Source organism: Crocodylus porosus, unplaced genomic scaffold (genome assembly GCF_001723895.1).
Source record: "Crocodylus porosus isolate Cpor-Errol unplaced genomic scaffold, CroPor_comp1, whole genome shotgun sequence".
NCBI lineage: Eukaryota > Metazoa > Chordata > Crocodylia > Crocodylidae > Crocodylus > Crocodylus porosus.
Window position 1 is genome coordinate 160,236,026 of NW_017728906.1, and position 20,046 is coordinate 160,256,071.

Genomic DNA, 20,046 nt, shown 5'->3' on the forward strand with positions numbered 1-20,046 from the left:
ATACTGTGGTCTATTATTACCCCCAGGTCCCTTTCATTTATGGTGCTAGTCAGTTTGGTGCTGCCAAGCCTGTAGGTGTGTTAAGGGTTGCCCATCCCAAGGTGGAGCACTTTACATTTCTCAATGTTGAACTTCATCAGGTTCCTATCCGGCCAACTTGCCAGCCTGTCTAGGTCTGCCTGTAAACGTAGTCCATCTCTAAGCGTAACCACACTTCCCCATAACTTGGTGTCATCTGCGAACTTGGACAGTGAGCTCTTCATCCCCACATCCAAATAGTTAATAAAGATGTTGAAAAGTACTAGACTGATCATTGATCCCTGCGGGACACCGCTGCACACTTCATGTCAGGATGATACAGATCAGTTCACTATGCCTCTCTGGGTCCTACTCTGAAGCCAGTTTCTTACCCATCTGACTGTTTCAGAGGTAAGTCCACAATCCTCCAATTTTCTTGTGAGGACATCATTGGATATTAGATCAAAGGCCTTTTGGAAGTCAAGGTATACAATGTCAACCTGCTCTCTCATGTCCAGATGGCAAGTTACCTGGTTGTAGAAGGAGATGAGGTTGGTAAGGCAAGACCTGTCTGCTACGAAGCCAAGCTGGCCGTCTTTCAGAATCATACCTTCTTCAAGCTTATTGCAGACAGACTCCTTGATGTACTTTTCTAGGATTTTCCCTAGGATAGAAGTTAGGCTGATTGGCCTATAGTCACCTCCCTCCTGCCCTTCTTGTGGCTGGTAACAGTGGTCCTCTTCCAGTCCTCAGGGACTTCTCCAGAGCACGAGTTCTGGAAGACGTCTGTGAGGGGTTCTGGAATGACTTCGGTCAACTACTTCAGCACTCTCAGATGAAGATCCTCCAGTCCTACTGATCTGAATATGTCTAACTGTATTAACTGGTCATACACCAATTCTACGGCAATAGTAGGAAGGTGATTATTCCTACCGTGCTCATCCTCTACTCTACCTGGCATGGGTTTCCCTTTGGTTTGGTGAAATATCAAGGCAAAATAGTCATTCAGGAGTTCAGCTTTCTCCTGGGTGCCAGTAACCAGCTCTCCTGAGTTGCTGAGCAATGGCCCCACACTCCCATTTGTTTTCCCTCTGTTCCCTATGTACCTAAAGAAGGACTTCTTGTTGTCCTTGATTCCCACTGCTAATCTAAGTTTGGTCACCACTTTAGCCTTTCTAATCTGTGCCCTGAAAATGCGGGCTGTCATAGAATAGTTCTCATTGGGGCCCGCCTTGAGCTTCCATTGTTTATAGGCCTCTTTCTTCTTTCTTGAGAGAATCATTATTTCCCTGTTTAGCCAAGAGGGCTTCCCAGCCCTTCTGTTACCTTTTCTCTGCATGGGAATGGACTTCCTTTGTGCTTCAAGGATTGTGTCCTTAAAAAACAACTGCTCTTCATGCACACCTTTTGCCTTCGGTCCCTGGTCCTGTAGCCTTTGCCTCGCCAATGACCTAAGCTTGTTGAAATTTGCATTTTTGAAGTTCAAAACTTCAATCCTGCTATCTGATTTGTCTGCCTTATGTTGGACAGTGAACATGATGGTGTCATGGTTGCTGTCACTCAGACTTCCCTCTATATTTAAGTTTGTCAACAGGTTGTCTCCTTTGGTCAGGACCAAGTCTAGCAGAACATCACCTCTGGTTGGCCCATGCACCTCCTGAGTCAGGAAGAGCTCCTTGACACAGGTCAGGAAGGATTGCAACTGTTTTAACTTGGTTAAGTGTTCCTCCCAGGAGATGTCTGGAAAATTAAAATTGCCCATGACAACCATGTCACGCGCACGTACAGCCTCAGTCAATTTTTGGGTGAAGTCTAGATCAAGTTCTTTCCCCTGGTTTGGTGGTCTGTACTATACACCTGCAGTCAGGTCTCTCTTGCCATGGCCCTCCCTCGCCCCTGCAACTTGACCCAGAGGGTTTCAAGCTGCCCATTTTTGGAGCCGATGTTGGCTTCCAAGGAGGTGTACTGCTCTTTCACAGAGAGCAACGCCTTTACCTTTCTTCCTCACCCAGTTCCTTCTATTCAGGGTGTAGTCCTCTATAACTACACTCCAGTCATGTGAGGAGTCCCACCAGGACTCCGTAATCCCTACTAGATCACACTGGAGAGTAGGAGGGTTAGCTCCTCCTGCTTGTTCCCATGCTCTTGGCATTAGTATGTAGGCACCTGAGTCCTCCTACTGAGGCCCTCGTATTCCCATTCTGCTGATGGAGAACTATTCCCTCAGCTCTCCCAGTGATACAAGTCTTCAAATACCACAAAGATGATTATGAAGAGGATGGAGATGGTCTTTAATCTGGGTCTGTAGAAACAGGACAAGGTGCAACAGACTTGACATGGAGCAGGGGAAATTTAGGCTAGAGATTAGGAAAACAATCCTGACTATAAGCCTGGCAAGTCATTGGAACAGGCTACCTAGAGAAGTCATGGAATCTCCATCTTCAGAAACTTTCAAAAGCATGTTAGACAGATACTTGGCTGGGATAGTTTAGTTGCGGATGATCCTGCCTTGAACAGGGGGCTGGACTACATGACCTTTCTGTGGTCCCTTCAAGAACCACTTTCCTATGATCCTATATCAGGATTACATAATAATCAAACCAGCCATACTGGAAGCACACTTAACAAATTATAGCGATCCCCCTATTCTGATGATAGGGCATTTGGATAAGATTTTTGAACTATCCAAAAACCCTGCATAACAGTGGCGTAATTCTTCTTTCATTGAAGTCACTGAGAGTTTACTACTGGTGGTTCAGGAAAACGCTCCACTTTATTATATCCATAACGTTGGATTTTGAGTGGATGACAGAGAAGGCAACAGATTGGTTTGCGTGGTGGGAGAGTCAAAATTGAGACGGTGATTACTTCCTATCCCTTTCTGCAAGCACCCAGACTTTGTGTTGGCTGCAGGAGGGAGAATGGGACAACTTAATTGGCTTTTGCATGCCTCTACTATACATTAGGCTTTTCCAGAACTTCTTGTTCTCTCTTACCTGTCCCATTCCCTCCCTCCCCTTATTTGGGTCCTGGGATCTTTAGAAGGTAGCAAGTCTAATAGATTTGGCTTCTGACTGATATTCAGTTTAAGGCACAATAGAATCTAAGTTGCAATCCCAACAATTGCACCTTTTGCACATGCATGGCAGGATGCATGATTTCCAGATCTGAGATCCCTATTGTGCCCTACTTGCCAGTGCAAGGGGGGCCTGATCCCTGGATTCCTCCAGCAGCCACAAGTTGAAATCCAGGTGCTGGCAATTGGTAGACTGGCAGCTGGGGTGGGAACTGAACCAGGATCTGAAACCAGCCCTGGTCAGGTGTCCAGCCCCAGCTGACAATCAGCTGTCAAAAGTTTTTACAGGTCTCAGCTCAGAGGACTTCAGGACTGGGCTGCTGCAGCCTGATCCCAGAGTCTCCATGTGCCAGGACCTTTAAAATGCTGTGTGTTATCCAGCTCAGTGGTAGATGTGGTTTGAAAGGCCCCAGTGCACAGGGACCCCATGATCAGGCTGCTGGAACAGCTGTGTCCTAGACCCTGGAGTTGACTCATGTTGGATCCTGACACTCAGTTGAGTATTAGGTTCTACGGGCCAGACCCAACCAGTCACACATTTAAATTAAGACATGGTACAACTCAGTTGCAAATTTGTTATATGTTACATGTGTAATAACATTGTGGCTTGTTTGCTGTATGGCTGGGTTATTACTTAAGGAACGATTAAACTGTTAATAATGTTTTAAATGTAACATACCTCAGGGGCCTTTGGAAGGAAGGAATTTATTTTTTTTTTTTTTGGGAGGGTGGGGGTCGGGACTGGATAGAATGGCCTGGTGGGCCGCATCCAGCCTGCAGGTTAGATTTTGCCCACTGATACCATAGACAGTGCCTGTCTTCAGGCTTAAATTAATGAAGTGGCTTATATCTATTCCCTATGCCTGTCATTCTTATGTCTGAGTGTTCATTGCAATTCCATCCTTTGGTATTTGCTCTTGGAAAGAGTTTGGGCAAAATTCCTAATCTGAAAGACAACTGAAAGACTGATGCTTTCTTCATTTTATTCTTGGAGAAAAATCCTTCTATTTCCTAAGCCATTCTTCACTGAAAGAATAATGATAGACTACTACAGCACAGGTGCCTTGAATCTACATTGTTTACAGATGTGACTGGACTGTAGACAATATAGTAAAACACCAGCTTGTTCGACAGTCTTTAGTTAAAGTGCACCCACCACCATTTTAAAGCATGGGGATACTGAATACACAAGATACGAAGGCTAGCAGAGCATGCTAATTAGCACTCTCTAGTAGACTCAGTTAAGTGTACTACGACATGCTGTAATTACAGCATGTCAGAGCAGGTGCCCCACATGTCTACAGGCACCCTAGTTGTCTGCATGTTGGTTAAAGTGCATAGAATCCTTTTTCTGCAGCGGAGTGACTATCTGTATTCAGTATAAAACTGAACTGCCTATGTAGTTTGCCCTTGTCAGTGATGGGCAGCCAGCCAAAATCTATGTTATAAAATGTAATGGTGTCTAGCATCTGACCTTGGTTCAGAGATATTCTATTTAGACTTGCTCAAAGATGCATAGAAGGCTCCACAGATATCTGGGACAAGTATGACATTATTTGAAAAAATGTCCTGGCCAGCATGAGTGCGTCCACACATGCAAGCACATACACTCACAGCAGTTCAAATAGAAGCAGCACAAATTTGTGCTGAAGATTTTTGCCTCAGCACATGTGCCTGGACATGCACTCTGGTGTGGGGCAAGTTGTGTCACTTGGGGCGAAATGACCCTGCCTGGCTCCTCCCAGATAGTCAGGGGGAGCTAGAGCCTGAGGAGCAGCAGTAGCCACTGGGTACTTAGGGTCCGCTGTGGCCAGAGTCCTCCATGGCACCTCAGACCAGACACCACCTGTGCCACTTATCACGGGTCCGGCCCGGCTCACCATGGGGCCGTGGGTCTTCAGGTAGTCCTGGACTGCTCAGGCTGTCACCTGGGGCCCATCCCTGCTCACAGGGACTGCACATGGCAATGGGCCAGGTCTTGCCTCCAAAGGCCCTGTGTGCCATCAGGCCCAGAGCACCCGATGACCACTGCTGCTGTGTGCGGGGGGCTGTGGCCCCTGTGGAGGGGAGATGTTGGCCCTGCAGGGGACCTATGCCCCCTGACCAAGCCCTCCACCCCTACAACCACAGTCCCCCCCCACACATCCACAGACCCCCCGCTCCCAGTCCCTACTTAGCAGGGACAGCACATGAGTCAAGCCACCTTACACTGATCCTTCTTGCCTCCCCCCACTTCTCTAGAGGTCTGAGCTCTGGCTTGCCTCAGGGCATGGTGGGGAACTGTGCCTTGCACTGCTTTTCTCCAGAGTGTTTTTATTGGAAATCCAGATATCACATTTTGAGCCCAAACTGCAAATATGCAGTGCAGGGAACATTTTTTCATTCTCAGTGTGCCTCTTGAAGCATGTCAAACTGGTTTGAGATGTCACAAGAGGCATGTGCATGCTTATCTGGACACACCCCTATGAGGCTATCCCAATGACCAATGCTTCATTCCCTGCAATATACAGGGGATTAGAGGAACTGGATGGAAAACTTGTATGACTCCTTGAGATCACTCAAGGAGAAAAATGTCTAGCAGAGAGCCCAGAATCTGGCTTCCTCTGGAACTGAAAATGCAGACACTACAGGAAATACATCTATAATAGGGTGTCATTCTAACGGATTCTAAGATTGACTTCCATAGTGACCTTTCAAAAATGACAATATATGTTTGCTCAACAAATCTGTTTGGTCATTGCTAACCCCTGGAAGGTGTAAAGCTTTTGAAGATACCCCCTATTAGAGGTACAGTAACATCTGTTATCTGACATCTCCAAGGTAAGGGGTTTGCCAGTTATGTAAAAATTCTGGTTATCTGAAATAACCCAGCAAGGGCTTTCAGATAACGTGAAGTGGGGGGAGAAGGGAATGTGGGGGCCACACATGGAGCAGGGGGCATGGCAGCGGCCACCACACTTGAAGCAGCAACAGTGCAGGATACAGGGTGGTGGCGGTGGCTGCTGTGTGCAAGCTTTTGCCCCTCCTCCTCTCATCCAGCTGGCCAGCCAGAAATTCCAGTTAGTAAAGTGTGCTGGTTAATAAAATCCAGGAAAACAGGGATTTTACTGTACTAACTACAACTTGATGGTTCCCTGGCAAAGAAGAGATGATCAGATGCCTACTTGCTTGCTTATACAGTGCAAGACAGATATTTTGTCTGCCAGGATATGCATTGTGGAGCTTCACAGAATGGGTAGAAATATTATGCAGGCCAGTCTCAAAGCTCTCCAGCTCCAGTACCTTCATGTGTAAATTCATGATGTCTTTCTTAATACTAAGTGAGTTTCAAGTGGGCTTCCTAGACTGTCCCTGTTGTGTCTCAAATTAGGGTTACAGTTGAGTAGGGGATAAAGAATAGCACCATTTCCTTATGTTTGCAGGATCTACCCATCAATCAAACTCTTGTGGGATTCATGGGATTGCAATCCTTCTACTCATGTGGTATTTAGAAGTGGAGCGTATGATTCTCAGTCACAACTGCAAGGGCTGCAAGTGAAAGCAAGTGTGCAAGGCATATGCAAACTGACTTCTATACCACAAACAAAGCTGTGTACTTAAAAAGCATTGCTTAGACTGAGCTCAGATAAATTAATCCCAGAAAAGGGCTTGCTTTTTTTTCCAGTCTCGAGGCTATTTACTCACATAGAGTGCATGACTCAGATGCCTAAAGATGGAGACAGCTGCCTAGTGGGATTTCCAAAAGAAGCTACCTGCCTGATTCCAATAGGCACCAAAAAGCACTTAATAATCTGGCCGCAAGTAAACAGAAAGCAGTGAGATTACTAGTATTCGTTGTTGTTGCTACTAGCTTTCTGTAATTTTTGTAAAGTCAAAGGGGCCAATCATATTCTCCGGGTGCCTATGCTATAAATGAAAACAATACAAAGCATCACTAAATGACTGCTCATGAATTCCAGTCCCACGGGCCACAAGTCTATTTTTAACTTGTGAAATGACAGATAAAAAATAACTAAAGGAGACTAAGAGAGAATGAGATCCAAATTCAAAGACTCCACTAGATATCAGTTCTTTCTGTCTTTCTGGTTAATGTCAAAGGGGCTCAATCATCCCTACTGATCTCATCTATAGTCTACCTTCACATGTTTTTCTTATGCCTGTTCACTTGTCTCATCTGAAAGATGTTTCCTTTTTTAGACTGCAAGTTTTCTGAGACAAGGGCAGCCATTTGTTTTTACTGTGTCTAACACAATGAAGGTATTACCACTATGTGTGCTACTGTCAAGGGGTCCAACTGTTGGCTGCGTAATTACTTTTTGACTGAAGAGATCAAAACCTGTCCTCCTGCCAGTCTGGAGCTGATAATAATGCTTAGGAACTTCATTATACTGATGGTTAGAGACACAATTATTTGTATTTCAGGCATCAAAGTTGATGCAGCAGCAAAATAATTCAATTTGAGACTATCTTAAGATACGGACAAAGTATAGGCAGTTAAAAGGGGGCAGAGACTTACTGCCCACTAGTACATTTCCATCTGCTTGCTTTTGACTTTGAGTAAGTGAAACCTGAACAACTAACTCTCATTTAATTCAGGGCACAGGTAATGAGCTTTACCAAACATGCCATGCCTGTTGGAGTGAGGAGGCTTCTGAAAATCATGCTCTCTTGACCGGGTCTGATGTAGTTCTTGACTATATGACCGACTCTGTTAATGTGAAACAGAAGTGATGTTCACTGCCAAGGAGGAGTAGGGTACGCCATGCCCTGCTGTACCTTGGACACTTCTTAGCATTATTTTTCTTTTGGGATGGAATGGAAGGATGGTATGCACTGTCTTCGCTGAGAAATTAAGACAGTACAGCTCATGATACAGATCACTTTTGTAAATCCTTTAAGAGTGCAGTGCAGCTTTAGTCCTCCAGGGAGTGCAGAACATTACCTGTCTGGTTACTGAACAGCCCTGAGCCTTCAAAGGCCAAGTCATAATGTATATCTTACTTGGAAAATATTATGACTTGTGGTACAGAGCACATGCGTGGTCACTTACCACAGACCTAGCCATTGTGATAGAGGTATTCACTGATGTTATCTGAAAAGCTGCCTTGGCTACCAGTTGGACTTCCTGAATTATGTCCTTAAGCTGCTCTCTGTTGTCATAAAAGAGCTTCACCTTGTTTTACATAATGTCATGTGTACCCAACAAGGCCTAGCAGCTACCCACATACTGTTGCAATGAAATTAAAACATACAGTTTGCTGCCAGTGGGGTCTATGTGCTTTTGATTGATTTTGACTTCTATGCAGCCAACACAACCAAAGAAAACAGGCCGGGGTAAGTGCCGAGGTGCTCAAAACACTGTAGGGATTAGCTGGTGCCTCTTTTTGTCTCATTTTGCTGTTGATTCTATCATGGGTTCTTGACAGACCTTGGGCCAGAGCTTGGGACAGACTGAGGAGTTACATGTTAATAAGTGATTGTGGCTGGACAAGAAGGTAACAGCATGCTCAACAGCTAGCTAGTGAGATGTCTCCATAATAACTAACTTCTTGATCTCTAGAATGCTGGAAGTTCTCCCAGGGAGCTCCTGGAATTCTTTAAATTCTCTTAGAACACAGCTTCTAAAGATACAGTTTGATCCAACAGCTAAGAAATAAGGAACCTCTTGTGGTGAGACTCAGTGGTGAAGCCTGACTTCTGGAGACTTACAACGGAGCGACAAAAAGGGTAAAGTTAATACAATATGCAACAGGATGTCCTGGTCCACTAGTGGGTAAAGCTAGGGACTGGGGATTTCAGGGCTAGAGGTCAGAAGACATGTGTCAGGAACCAAATACCAAACCAGGATCACGATCTGGGAATCAAAAGCCTAGTTATCAAATCTGAGGGACAGAACATGCTGCAAGGTCCAGGAACAGAGCCAAATTAGGATGAGGAGCCAAGAAACAGATCCACAGGGAAATCCAAAGCGAAAATTCAGCAACAAGCCAAAGGCAGGGTCAGGAACCAGGAAAGTTAGATATGTTACCAAGAAAATTGCTGCTCAGGCACTGGAAACTGTTTTTGCAGCAAGGCTCAGGTGCTAGAATAGTTCTTTAAAAGCAGCCCCAGAACCAATCAAATGAAAGAGCTGGGGGTCCTCTGCGCTTGATTAGCTTAAGTGTGGCTGACTCGGTTATAAGGGCTGCAGGGCAGGAGGCTGACTGAGCCTTACACAGTTGATCTGGTTACTTGGGCTGCAGACAGGAATCTTATGCAGTGGTGGCCAACCTGTGGCAAGGGCAACCTCCGTGTAGGCTCAAAGCAGACTAGGAAAGGGGTAGAAAGCAGACTGGACAGCAAGCACAGGACAGGAAACAGAAGAGAGCAGCAGAAGGCAAATCAGGCAGAGGGAAGGAATCAGAGTGGTACTTGTCAGGGAGGAGGGAGGACACTGCTGCCACTAATATAAATTAGTCCAGTGCCAGGCTTGATGGGCCAGTCATGGCTCAGACTTGTTAGAGAAGCCCATATACCTTCTAGCAGCACTAATCATAAACCTCAGGGGAGGCATGTGTACTCAGTGATGGGTATAAGATACTGGTCACAATGAAGGGGAAGAAATCACCCTAAGATACCAGCAACATGCAAGGGGCTTTTAGCACTAGCATTTGTATTAGGTACAAGTCAATATCCTGGCACCAACAGTCAACCTGATTCTAACCTCTTCTGAGGCCAGGACTGATGGCAAATGTTTTCAGTGAAGCTGGAACTGGTGATAGAGGAATCTGGTGCTAGAAGAATCTTGCCTGCCTGTGTCGTTAGACCAACACCGCTACAACCAAAAACAGAGGAATCTGTTAAATTTCAGACTCCTTCTTCTCCTCATCCTTAATGTACAGGACTTGATGGACTTCCCTTCCAAGGTATAGCAGCATATAACCTTGTGATGGGACATGGATCTCTCTAGAGTTCCTCCTTCACACTAAAAGGAACCCTGTCTTGGTGGCTGCCTGGCTTCAGCATTGGATGTGTTGGTGCTGGCATCAACACTGATACTGAGATTGGCTTCAGTGTTGGGGACATAGAAGTTGGATCCTTCCTCTTCCTGTGCTCATCCTACTCATTACCTATTTGCTTGACAGGTGTAAATGATACTGACTTGTCCACTATCAGGACTCTGGAGTTTATTTCCTCATTTCTTTTATTGATTGTTCCAGAAAATGAAGTGTAGACTCATCTCTCAAGATGAACATGTTCTAACACAGAGAGAAAACAAAATATCAACTTGAAATATGCCATAGCCCTAGAGAGGAAATATCTGGTACTCATCCTTTGGGTAGGGAGGAGTGAGGGAATAAGTTCACTGCATGATAAGGCTTAATGTCCACAGATTTCAATTATGTTATAATAAGGAATCCTAAGGAGTGGCGTGTGTACAATTCAGGCCAGATGGGTCAGCTCAGCTCAGGGCAGGCAAATGTAGGAGATCAGAAGTAATTCTGGAGATTCTGAAAAGTATTAGGGAAGTTCAAACTGAGCAAAGAACCAGTGGGCCAGATGCTTATTAGATTCTACCTTGCTGACAAGCATAGCAAGATGAACTGACGGCAGATACTGCCATCCTTTTCTTGATGCCCTCATATGGAAACACAAAAAGACACAGGGTACATGCATGGCCCCAATGGACACTACAAAAAAAAAACACTCTGGTGTTATAGGCATGTGACTTAAGTGCACCTAGTGTGGGGCACACACTGGCACATACTTGAAGACGAGTAACAGATATAATTGCTTTAGTTTGAAAGGTCATTTTCGTAATATCCTGACAGATTATTTACAAAACTTTCTGTGCCAAAGAATTTTCACAGGTATGCATTGTATATCCTTATTCAGTAATTTCACTACTTTCACTTTTAGGTATTCATAGGTTGGCTCAAAGCCAATGACTTTCCATGTAGTTTAACATGTATATTTTGACAAATGAATGCAAATCTGAAATTCTAACTTTTAGGGCGCATCTTAATAGCTATGGATGGGACTCACATGAGGCTTATACCATCAATACCATACATTCCCTAGGGGAGACTGATTTAAAGAGGCAGAAAGCCAATGTTCAGAGGTACAAGAACTAGAATATACTTAAATAATTTGCAGAGACAATATTATTTTACAACTTGATATTTAATTTTATTTTTCCCTGCAGAATTTTTTTTGCACATAGAAAATTTAAAGTTGTAGCTGGAAGCAACTATACTGAAAAATGTTACACAATGCCTATGGACAATACTTGGCAATCATAAAACATTTTTTTCTTCTTCAAACATTAACTCAAATTCATAGGAACCTTTTGAGATACAACTAACATAGAGGTAATATAATTTGTCAAAGCTCAAAGGGAATAAGCAAAAGAATCAGGATTAAATTTAGGGGTTCTTGGGCCCTTATCTCATACTCCTAAACTAGGAAGGCACTTGCCAGATTATCATGTAAGTCGTGACACCATAAATTAAAGTGGTCTCTATAGCCTCTGTAGTATAATGCTACCATTATTAAATAAAAACATACCAAAATGTAATAAAACAGAATATTTAAGAGCAAGTTATTGTTCATCAAGTGACAGGAAGCTGTGTATTAAAGCTTCAAATCATAAAGTAAAAACAATTAGCATAATTAAATGTTTTGTTTCATTATATTTCTAGTGAATACACACACACACACGCACACCAGTGATGCAATCCAAAATCATAACCACGTTCAAATGTTTTAATTCAGATAAAACAAGAGTCAGACACTCGGGTAGGAGGTTTTTAAATATCAACATTTTGAACATACAAAGGTGTAAAACTTAGATAAAAATTGTAACTCTGTTCCCTTGAATTTTTAAAGGCAAAGTCAAGTAGGGTTTACTTGAGTGAAACTATTGATTTATTAACTGAATCACTGAAAATCTAATCCACAAAGTCTTGAAAACTATCCTTAACCTTCTATTTTGTACTTTAATAATTTAAAATCCAATCATTATTGCATAGTGATTATATGCAATTTTACATCCCATTAACCCTGCTTTGTTTTAATTATAAAGATCCTTTGTTAGATTCCTTTAAATGATCCAGTTTATAATTTCAGGCTGTCCTAGGGAGCACTTTAATTCAGCTGCACATTCATCAACTGTTTATGTCTTGTTAATTGTTGACAACTGCACAATTGCATTCTCTAGCTATGATTGATGAATTGCATTCACAAGTTTAGCTATTAAGTTGAATAAATATTTATAACAATTTCCACTTAAAGGATTGTTATTTTTATCCCCATAAGGATAAATTAAAAACTGATGTACTAACAGTGGAAGAGAGCAAGTGTTTTAGTAATGCATGCACACACATCCCTTTCACAAAAAAATATGTCAAGCAATATGTACCTACAGATAGTCTGATTTGGTCATCACTTCATTAGACCTAAGCAGAAAGTTATTGAATACTATATCATTTCCTTTTTGTTTTTGGAATTTGACTTCTGTTTGGGAATATACAGCTTCCTGATGTCTCACAGTAATTAATTATGATTTTTTTTAAAGCAGACTTGAGATATGTTCACCACTGTTACTTTATCAGCAACAAGTGTGCAATAATCAGATCTATTTTTACAAGAGATTACTGGAGTAAACAAAAATAATGAAACCAGTTCTTCAGCTAAAAGGGTAAGTTTTAAAAGCCACGAGAAAAAAGGCAAGATACTTGGACAGTACTTTTGAGCCCAGATTGATTATTAATTCAGGGGCAATCTTCATCATCATTATATTTATAGTGTGGTATTATACGATAGATGACCCCATCAGGATTAACATTAATTTTGGTAGGTGCCGTACAAACAAATAGTCCCAGATCAAAAGAAATATCATTTGAATGGCCTAAGTGTCTCAAGTGGTAGATGTTATTATAAACTCTACTGCTTTGAAATAACTAAGCCAATCTATATCAACTGAAGATCTGGCCCCAGAGGCATACACTTATTTTCCAGACAGTCACAAAATCATAGGAAGTTAGGGTTAGAAGGGACCTCAGGAGGCCGTCTAGTCCAACCCTCTGCTCAAGGGAGGACCATCCCCACCTGTTTCATCCCATCCAAAGCTCTGCCTGGCTGGGTCTTAAAAACCTCCAAGGATGGAGATTCCATAACTTCCCAGTCCTATTTCCTATTCCTAGAATAAGAATTCTTATTCTTAGAATAATAAACAGCCCTGTTTCCTATTCTCTTTTCTTATTTCATGGTTGTTCCCTAGTCATTTGTTGAAAATGATGCAGGGATGAACTAGTGAAATTAAAATTGGACAAAAATCTCCTCCTTCAATAAAAAGGTCATTTGAATACACGTGGGATGTCTCAGTGTGTTAACAGATACATAAAATGAAATACAAAATGAGAGTATAAAATAAACTGGCCAAAACACTTCAACAGGGATCTTATTATGAAGATTTGCATTCAGCACCACATCTCATATCACACAAGATGTCTAGATTTAAAATGATTCTACTTCCTGGCCAGGAGAAGCCACATGTCAGAGCTGATGCTTACATCTGCTTTATGAGAATCCACTATCAGTTAGCCCAATGATATAGAATACTGAAAAACTATGGTGTAGTCTAAAAGATAAAAACAGACACCAACATAAACAATACTAAAATTGTTCTAGTGTTAATAAAATGGTAACAACTGCTTGCAAAACTAGGTAGCTCAAATAAATGTGATGTTCCATGTATTTTACCTTAACATCAAGTACCCTAGATAAATATCTCGTGAACTAAGAGTATAAAGTGCATCTGTACAACAAATACAGTGCTCTTAAGACAGATGGAGTGGCAGATGGGTTTACAGATTTGGCTTTCTAGATCCTCTGTATAAAACAGCCTTGCTACTCAGTACGATGGCGGGGTTCAAATCTCAAATAAAACCTTAAATCCACACACAGAGCTCAAGGTTTCTTTAGTCAATAAATACAAATGTAATATGTTATACATCACCACATTAAATATTCTTTATGTAGAGTACATACTCAGTAAATCTCTTTTAATTAAAAAGGCCTTTTTTTCAAATCTTTCTGGAGCAGATGGTGAGAAAGTATTATCACCCAGTGGAATAAAATGCAAAATGACTACTTGTCCAAAAGCTGTAAAATTAATTACCTTCCTTCATTGATGAGCTCAATAAATGCAAGTCCTGCATTCTTCTGAATAGAATTTTGCCATTCCTAAAGGGATAAAATGTAACATGGTTAAAAAACAGAAAGAGATTTCAGAAGCATGCCTGAATTTGACCTTGATGAGTGTTCAAGGGTTATCTGAAAATGTTGTATTAATTTGTCTGTCCACCACATACTTTTCCTTTTAACATATAACTTTCTACTTCTGACAGATAATAGGAACAACTGGTCAGTGGTAAAGGAGCAGCCAATGCAATAATTAATTTAAAAATATAGCTCATTTAAAAATATGCAAATATCTAATCTCAGTCATAAAAAGAGATCAAGAAAACACCACAAAACCAGATTAAAAACACAAATAAAATCAATGATAGATTAAGAGAGCCTGAGAAAAAAGCATTCCCAAATGACTAAACTAGATCCAGGCTACAGTCAAAACTGCTCTGGGATTAGAACTTAAATTCAGACAATGTTTTTCTCCCAATTCCATTTTTCTGAGGGGTGGGGGGATGTGAGAGACTGACCTATAATTTTAAAACTGTTATAATTGTGTGATATCAAAATATATAACTCAAAATTAACATTAACAGTACAAGAAAGCTTCTGACAGATTATTTTTCTGTATCGCAGAACAACCCTCTTTTTTCTTTGTCCTGCTGTCACAATAGCTAATTATTTTTTCCTGAACTTTTAAGCCTCCCAAAAGTTGCTAAATGTACATATTAGGTACAACATACAAGCAACAGCATTGTAAGCTGGCTCATTCCATTTCAGTGCCACTGTCTCTTTAACTCACCCGCTCAAGAGGCAAGAAAGCAATTTTTTTAATTCAGTCCTCTCTGCTAAGAACCACGACAATGACAGCTAATAACTAAAATTAAGGCTGGAGGTGGGGGGAGGAGGTGATTGTGATAAGGATCTATAAAATATAAAATAGAAATGAAGACCACTAGAAGGCAAGGTAGATGTGCACCTTTACAGACTAACCAAATAAGATATATAGAGAGGGAACACAAGATTTCATGAACCCAAGTTCATTTAATCAGATGCTGTGAAAGGACATGCAGAAGGTACAGTATAAGGAGGACAGAGAAATTAGAATACAACATCCAAGGGAGGGGAAAGAGAGAGGGGACAGGAGGGCAGTGCTAGGGGAGAAAGGCAAACAAGTAGTAAACCAATGGGAACAAAGACAGTCACAAAAACTAATCCAGGTAATGAGATAACAATCCACTGTCCCTTTTAAAGCCATGCTTGACACAGTCCAGTCTGTGGAGGTGATTTCTCATTCCACAGTTTCCTGTTCACTGTTCTTTAAATCTTTCTGCCTGACAGCAGCCAGCCTCAGGTCAGGTTGAAGCATTCTGCCATAGGTTTTTGTGTCTTTTTGCTGCTGATGTCAGATTCATTCTTATATGTAGAGATAATCATGTCTGTCTAATGAAGACAGCAGAAGGACACTGGATGACCTGCATGACATTGGTACAGTTACAGGTGAATGAACCTTGGATGTTGTACTCTGTTATTAGGTCCAGTGACAATGTGGTATGTACTGATGTAGGGACATGGCAGGCATTTGGGTAAACTGCAAGGCCTAGTGCCTTGGTGAGGACAGGAGTCCGTTAGTCTGTTGACTGAGAGACCCTGTTTGAGGTTGGCGCTGTCTGTAAGCCAGGACAGGTTCCTTTGAGAAAGTCATCCTTTTCCAGAAAGGGTTGGAGGTCATTAATGATGCGTTTTAGTGTTCAATGTGGGGGCTGTATGTGACAACCAGAAGGATCCTGCTGTCTTTGTCTTGGGTTTAGTATTGCAGCAGGCTGGAGCAAGGTTCAAGTCTAGCTTTGTTGATCTGAGTGTTTACAGTTTGGGGATTGTTTTGTAACTGTAAGAATCCCTGATCTAAATTCTTAAGGTGCTCGTCCTGGGTGGTGGGGTCAGAGCAGATCCAGGTATAATGCAGAGCTTGGCTGTAGACAATTGTGGCAGCTGGTAGGTTTCTGATACAATGTGCTGGCAATGTGGCCACTGCAAACCTTCACTGTAGTGTCTAGGAAATCACTCCACTGTGTGGAATATTCCAGTGTTAGCTTGATGGAGATGTGGAAGTTGTTAAAATCCTAGTGAAATTTCTCTAGAGATTTCTTCCCATGTGTCCATATTATGAAGATGTTATTGATGTACCTGAGGTGTATCAGAGGGATGAGAAGGCAGCTACAGAGGAGATAAATTTTACGCTCTGTCATAAATTGTTGGCAATCTGAGGGGGGAAGGGGGATATATGTGTGCGCATGGCAGTATTGTGCTCTCCATAGATCTTATTTAGTTAGTCTATAAAGATGCATACGTACTCTGCCTTCTGACTGACTTCAGACTAACACAGTGAACGACCCCTGCTCATGGATGACTACTGAATAGCAATTCACAGGTAACACACCTTGCCGTCTGTCCATCATGGGCTCAAAGGTAAAAGACCCAATGTTTCATTAGGTTACCAAAGCCCACCATATCCCTAGTAAAGTTTCAAGGCTTTATATAACAAATTTAAAACAGCTTTCTAGAAAATTGCTACAGTTACAAATAACATTTGTGGAGAATTTCATACATGCCAGATCCAATCAGTTGTCGGACTGGATCCAGACCATGGGCCAAATTTTGCCCATCCCTGGTCTATGCCCTATCAAAGGATATCAGTACAAGCTGCTATGATGTGAGTGTTACATCTGTTTAATTCTTTAGCAATACAAACATAGCTAAGCCACTCCAACTTTAACTCTGCTTTCAGTTTCGGTCAAAGTTTGAGTGACTGAACTACTGTGTCTCATTTGAATCACTATGGAATCATGCAGATACAGTTAGATTGTAACACTTCTAGTGCACTCCTGACCAGCAGTTCCCCCCTCCCTTCTTAGAGTGGCTAAAATATATAACTCATAACTTTATATTTGAAACTGTCCAATAGTTCTCCTCCACCCCTCACCATTTTAAATTCCTATTTTAAACCCCAAATTTTAAAAATCTGCCTAACTATTCAGGCAGAATTTCTACACACTTGACTTGTGCTGAACATATTTGTGTAAATGATGCAGGCATATTCAAGAACAATGTTAAAAAAACCCTGTTCTTCTACTAATCTTAAAAATGTCTTTAGCTTTTTGAGGAAGGATATTAGCATACCAATGCTTTGGACAGGATCTTGACATCTACCTGGAGGACAGCAGTTGTGTCAGTGAAGTGCCTTTTGCTTACCCCATGGAAGTACACCAAGAATTATCTGTGCTCCTTCTAATAATCCATGTTACTGAGCAAAGCTTAGGCCATGTACAGGCATAATATTTCTACCAAGACAATTGCTGCTTTCTCAGTAGAAACTAGGAGCATCCAAGTAGCCATTTGATTTCTCCCAGGAGAAATGTGCCTCTCTTGGAAGATCTCCCTTGCAGGAGAAACTCCCTTTCCCCTTGTCTGATCCAAGAAGTAAGTGAATTCAGCAATGAGTTCCCATACTTTCCCAGGCCACAGCATGCCTGGGCAGGGGAATGGGTGGCTCACTGCTCCAGACCCCTCCTGGACCAATTTCTCAGATGTTTCTGCTGCCAGAAACAAATGCCTTTTCAAGATCTTACCGTCTCACCTTTACCAACCTTACAAATAAGATAACAGTGCATAAAGTCACCCCTTACATAACTGGAACAGAACACAGGTCTCTTACTATGGCAACACTTATCAATTTAGTCAAATTATTTCAGAAAGTTTGGGCAAATGCTGTATGCCTATCTGTCTGTAACTACTACAGTACGGCATATAGAATATGTTTCCAGTAGGGCTGTGAGAAATTTCACCAGGTGTTTTGTTTCAGAGCTGTTTTGATATGTTTCAAGCTCAAAACAGCAAAATCAAAATGAAACAAATGCCTTCGAAAGAACTGTGAAATGAAACAAGGGCACTCAAAACATTTCAAAAGTTTCGAAACATTTCAAGTTTCGAAGCCAGGCTTGGCTTTAGTGCCAGACCCAGCTGGCGGCAGCAGTCTCCTGTCATCCGGCACACATCCAGGGGCTGTGCCCCTGGGGAGGATTCTGGCACAGCCCTGAGCCCTCCCAGGGGGTGCAGGTCCCCAGATCTGCATGCCAGATGACAGTATGTACTTGCTGCTGGCTGGGGCCAGCGATTATAACAATCTTCCCGGTGCTGGGTGCAGCCTCCTGTAATCTGGCAGGCAGATTAGAGCCGCCCCACACCCCCGGGAGGAGTCCGGCAGAGCCCCACAGCCCTCCTGGTGGTGCAGGCCCCCAATCTGCCTGCTGGATCATAGGAAGCTGCTGGTGCTGGCTGGGACTGGTGCTGGGCACAGCCCACACCCAGCACCGGAAAGACTGGTGCTGCTGCTGGCCTGCCTGCACCCCCAGGAGAGCTGCAGGGGCTGTGCTGGACTCCTCCTGGGGGTGCGGGCCCCTGATCTGCCTGCCAGATCACAGGAGGCTGCTTCTGCTGCATGGGAGTGGTGGCAGCACCAATCTTCCCAGTGCTGAGTGCAGGCTGCACCCAGAGCCGGTCCCAGGCAGCAGCAGCAACCTCCTGTCATCCGGCAGGCAGATCGGGGGTCACACCCCTGGGAGGAGTCCAGCACAGCCCTCTGCCTGCTGGATGACAGGATGCTGCTGCTGCCAGCAAATGACAGTTTTGCTTGTCGGCACCTTGAGGTGCAGTTTCCCATAAACCTCTGTACCTATCTCCTTGAAACCTGGCAAGTTTTGCGCCCACAGAAGGAGCTACCTTCCCTGTAAGTTTCAGCCAAATCAGGCTACAAATGACAAAGCTATAGGCAGTTTCATGCTTCCCCATTATAGCCTATGAATGAAACATCAAAACACCATTGAAACAGCGAACGTTTCAATGAAATGAAATGAAACAGTTATTTCAAAATGAAACAAAACTTGAAATGAAACACTGTTCCGTTGAAATGTCAAAACAGAAGTTGAAGAATGGTGCTGTTTTCCATAGCCCTAGTTTCCAGTCCCTATGAAGGACACAGGGCATACACTGCACCCACAAAATTTTGGTTGCTGCTTTCAGTAGTGCAGGATTTCCTTGTCCTACACTGCTGGGGTAGATGCTAAATTGGGAAGAGCACCCCTTAGCCCTGTATTGGGTCAGCATTAACTCAAAGGTGAGAGGACCCTAAACTAAGTCAATCACACTGCTTTTTAAACAACAAAATCCCAGCACTGCACAAAAGCATTACTGTCATCAGTGACTAAATGAAAAATGAAGCATTTCCAGTGGGTCGCCCATACCACTTCAATATTAGAGCTGTACAGGTACCTGTTTTCTAGCCTATTTATTGATTTTTAAAAGCCCAAAGAAGGTGCTTGCCAAAACGCCTATTACTCAAATGCAATTTCTTACAGCAGGAAGATACATATTTTCAGCAAGCCATGGTGATTATGAGATGTATTTTGTGGGCACACCATATCTGCTCCTTTATTTGGGGCATCACTAACAGGTCCAGAGAGGTCTTGCTCCCCCTCTATGAGGCGCTGGTCAGGCTGCAGCTGGAGTACCTTGTCCAGTTCTGGGCGCTGCACTTCAAGAAGGACATGGAGAACCTGGAGAGGGTCCAGAGGAGGGCCACTCATATGGTTGAGGGCCTCCATGGCCAGCCCTATGAGGAGAGGCTAAGGGACCTGAATCTCTTCAGTCTCTGCAAGAGGAGACTGAGGGGGGATCTTGTGGCTGCCTACAACGTTATCAGGGGCCACCAGCAGGGACTCGGG

General features: G+C 42.9%; 1 protein-coding gene across 1 annotated transcript in view; it reads right to left on the reverse strand.

The window, feature by feature from the left end:
* The window catches only part of LOC109306591 (neurobeachin), a 529,566-nt gene that overhangs the window by 374,967 nt on the left and 134,553 nt on the right, over positions 1–20,046 (reverse strand). Inside the window, exon 13 of the mRNA XM_019530077.1 lies at positions 14,256–14,320. Within this exon, the coding sequence (XP_019385622.1) occupies positions 14,256–14,320 (65 nt within the window). The remainder of the gene's footprint in view (positions 1–14,255; positions 14,321–20,046) is intronic.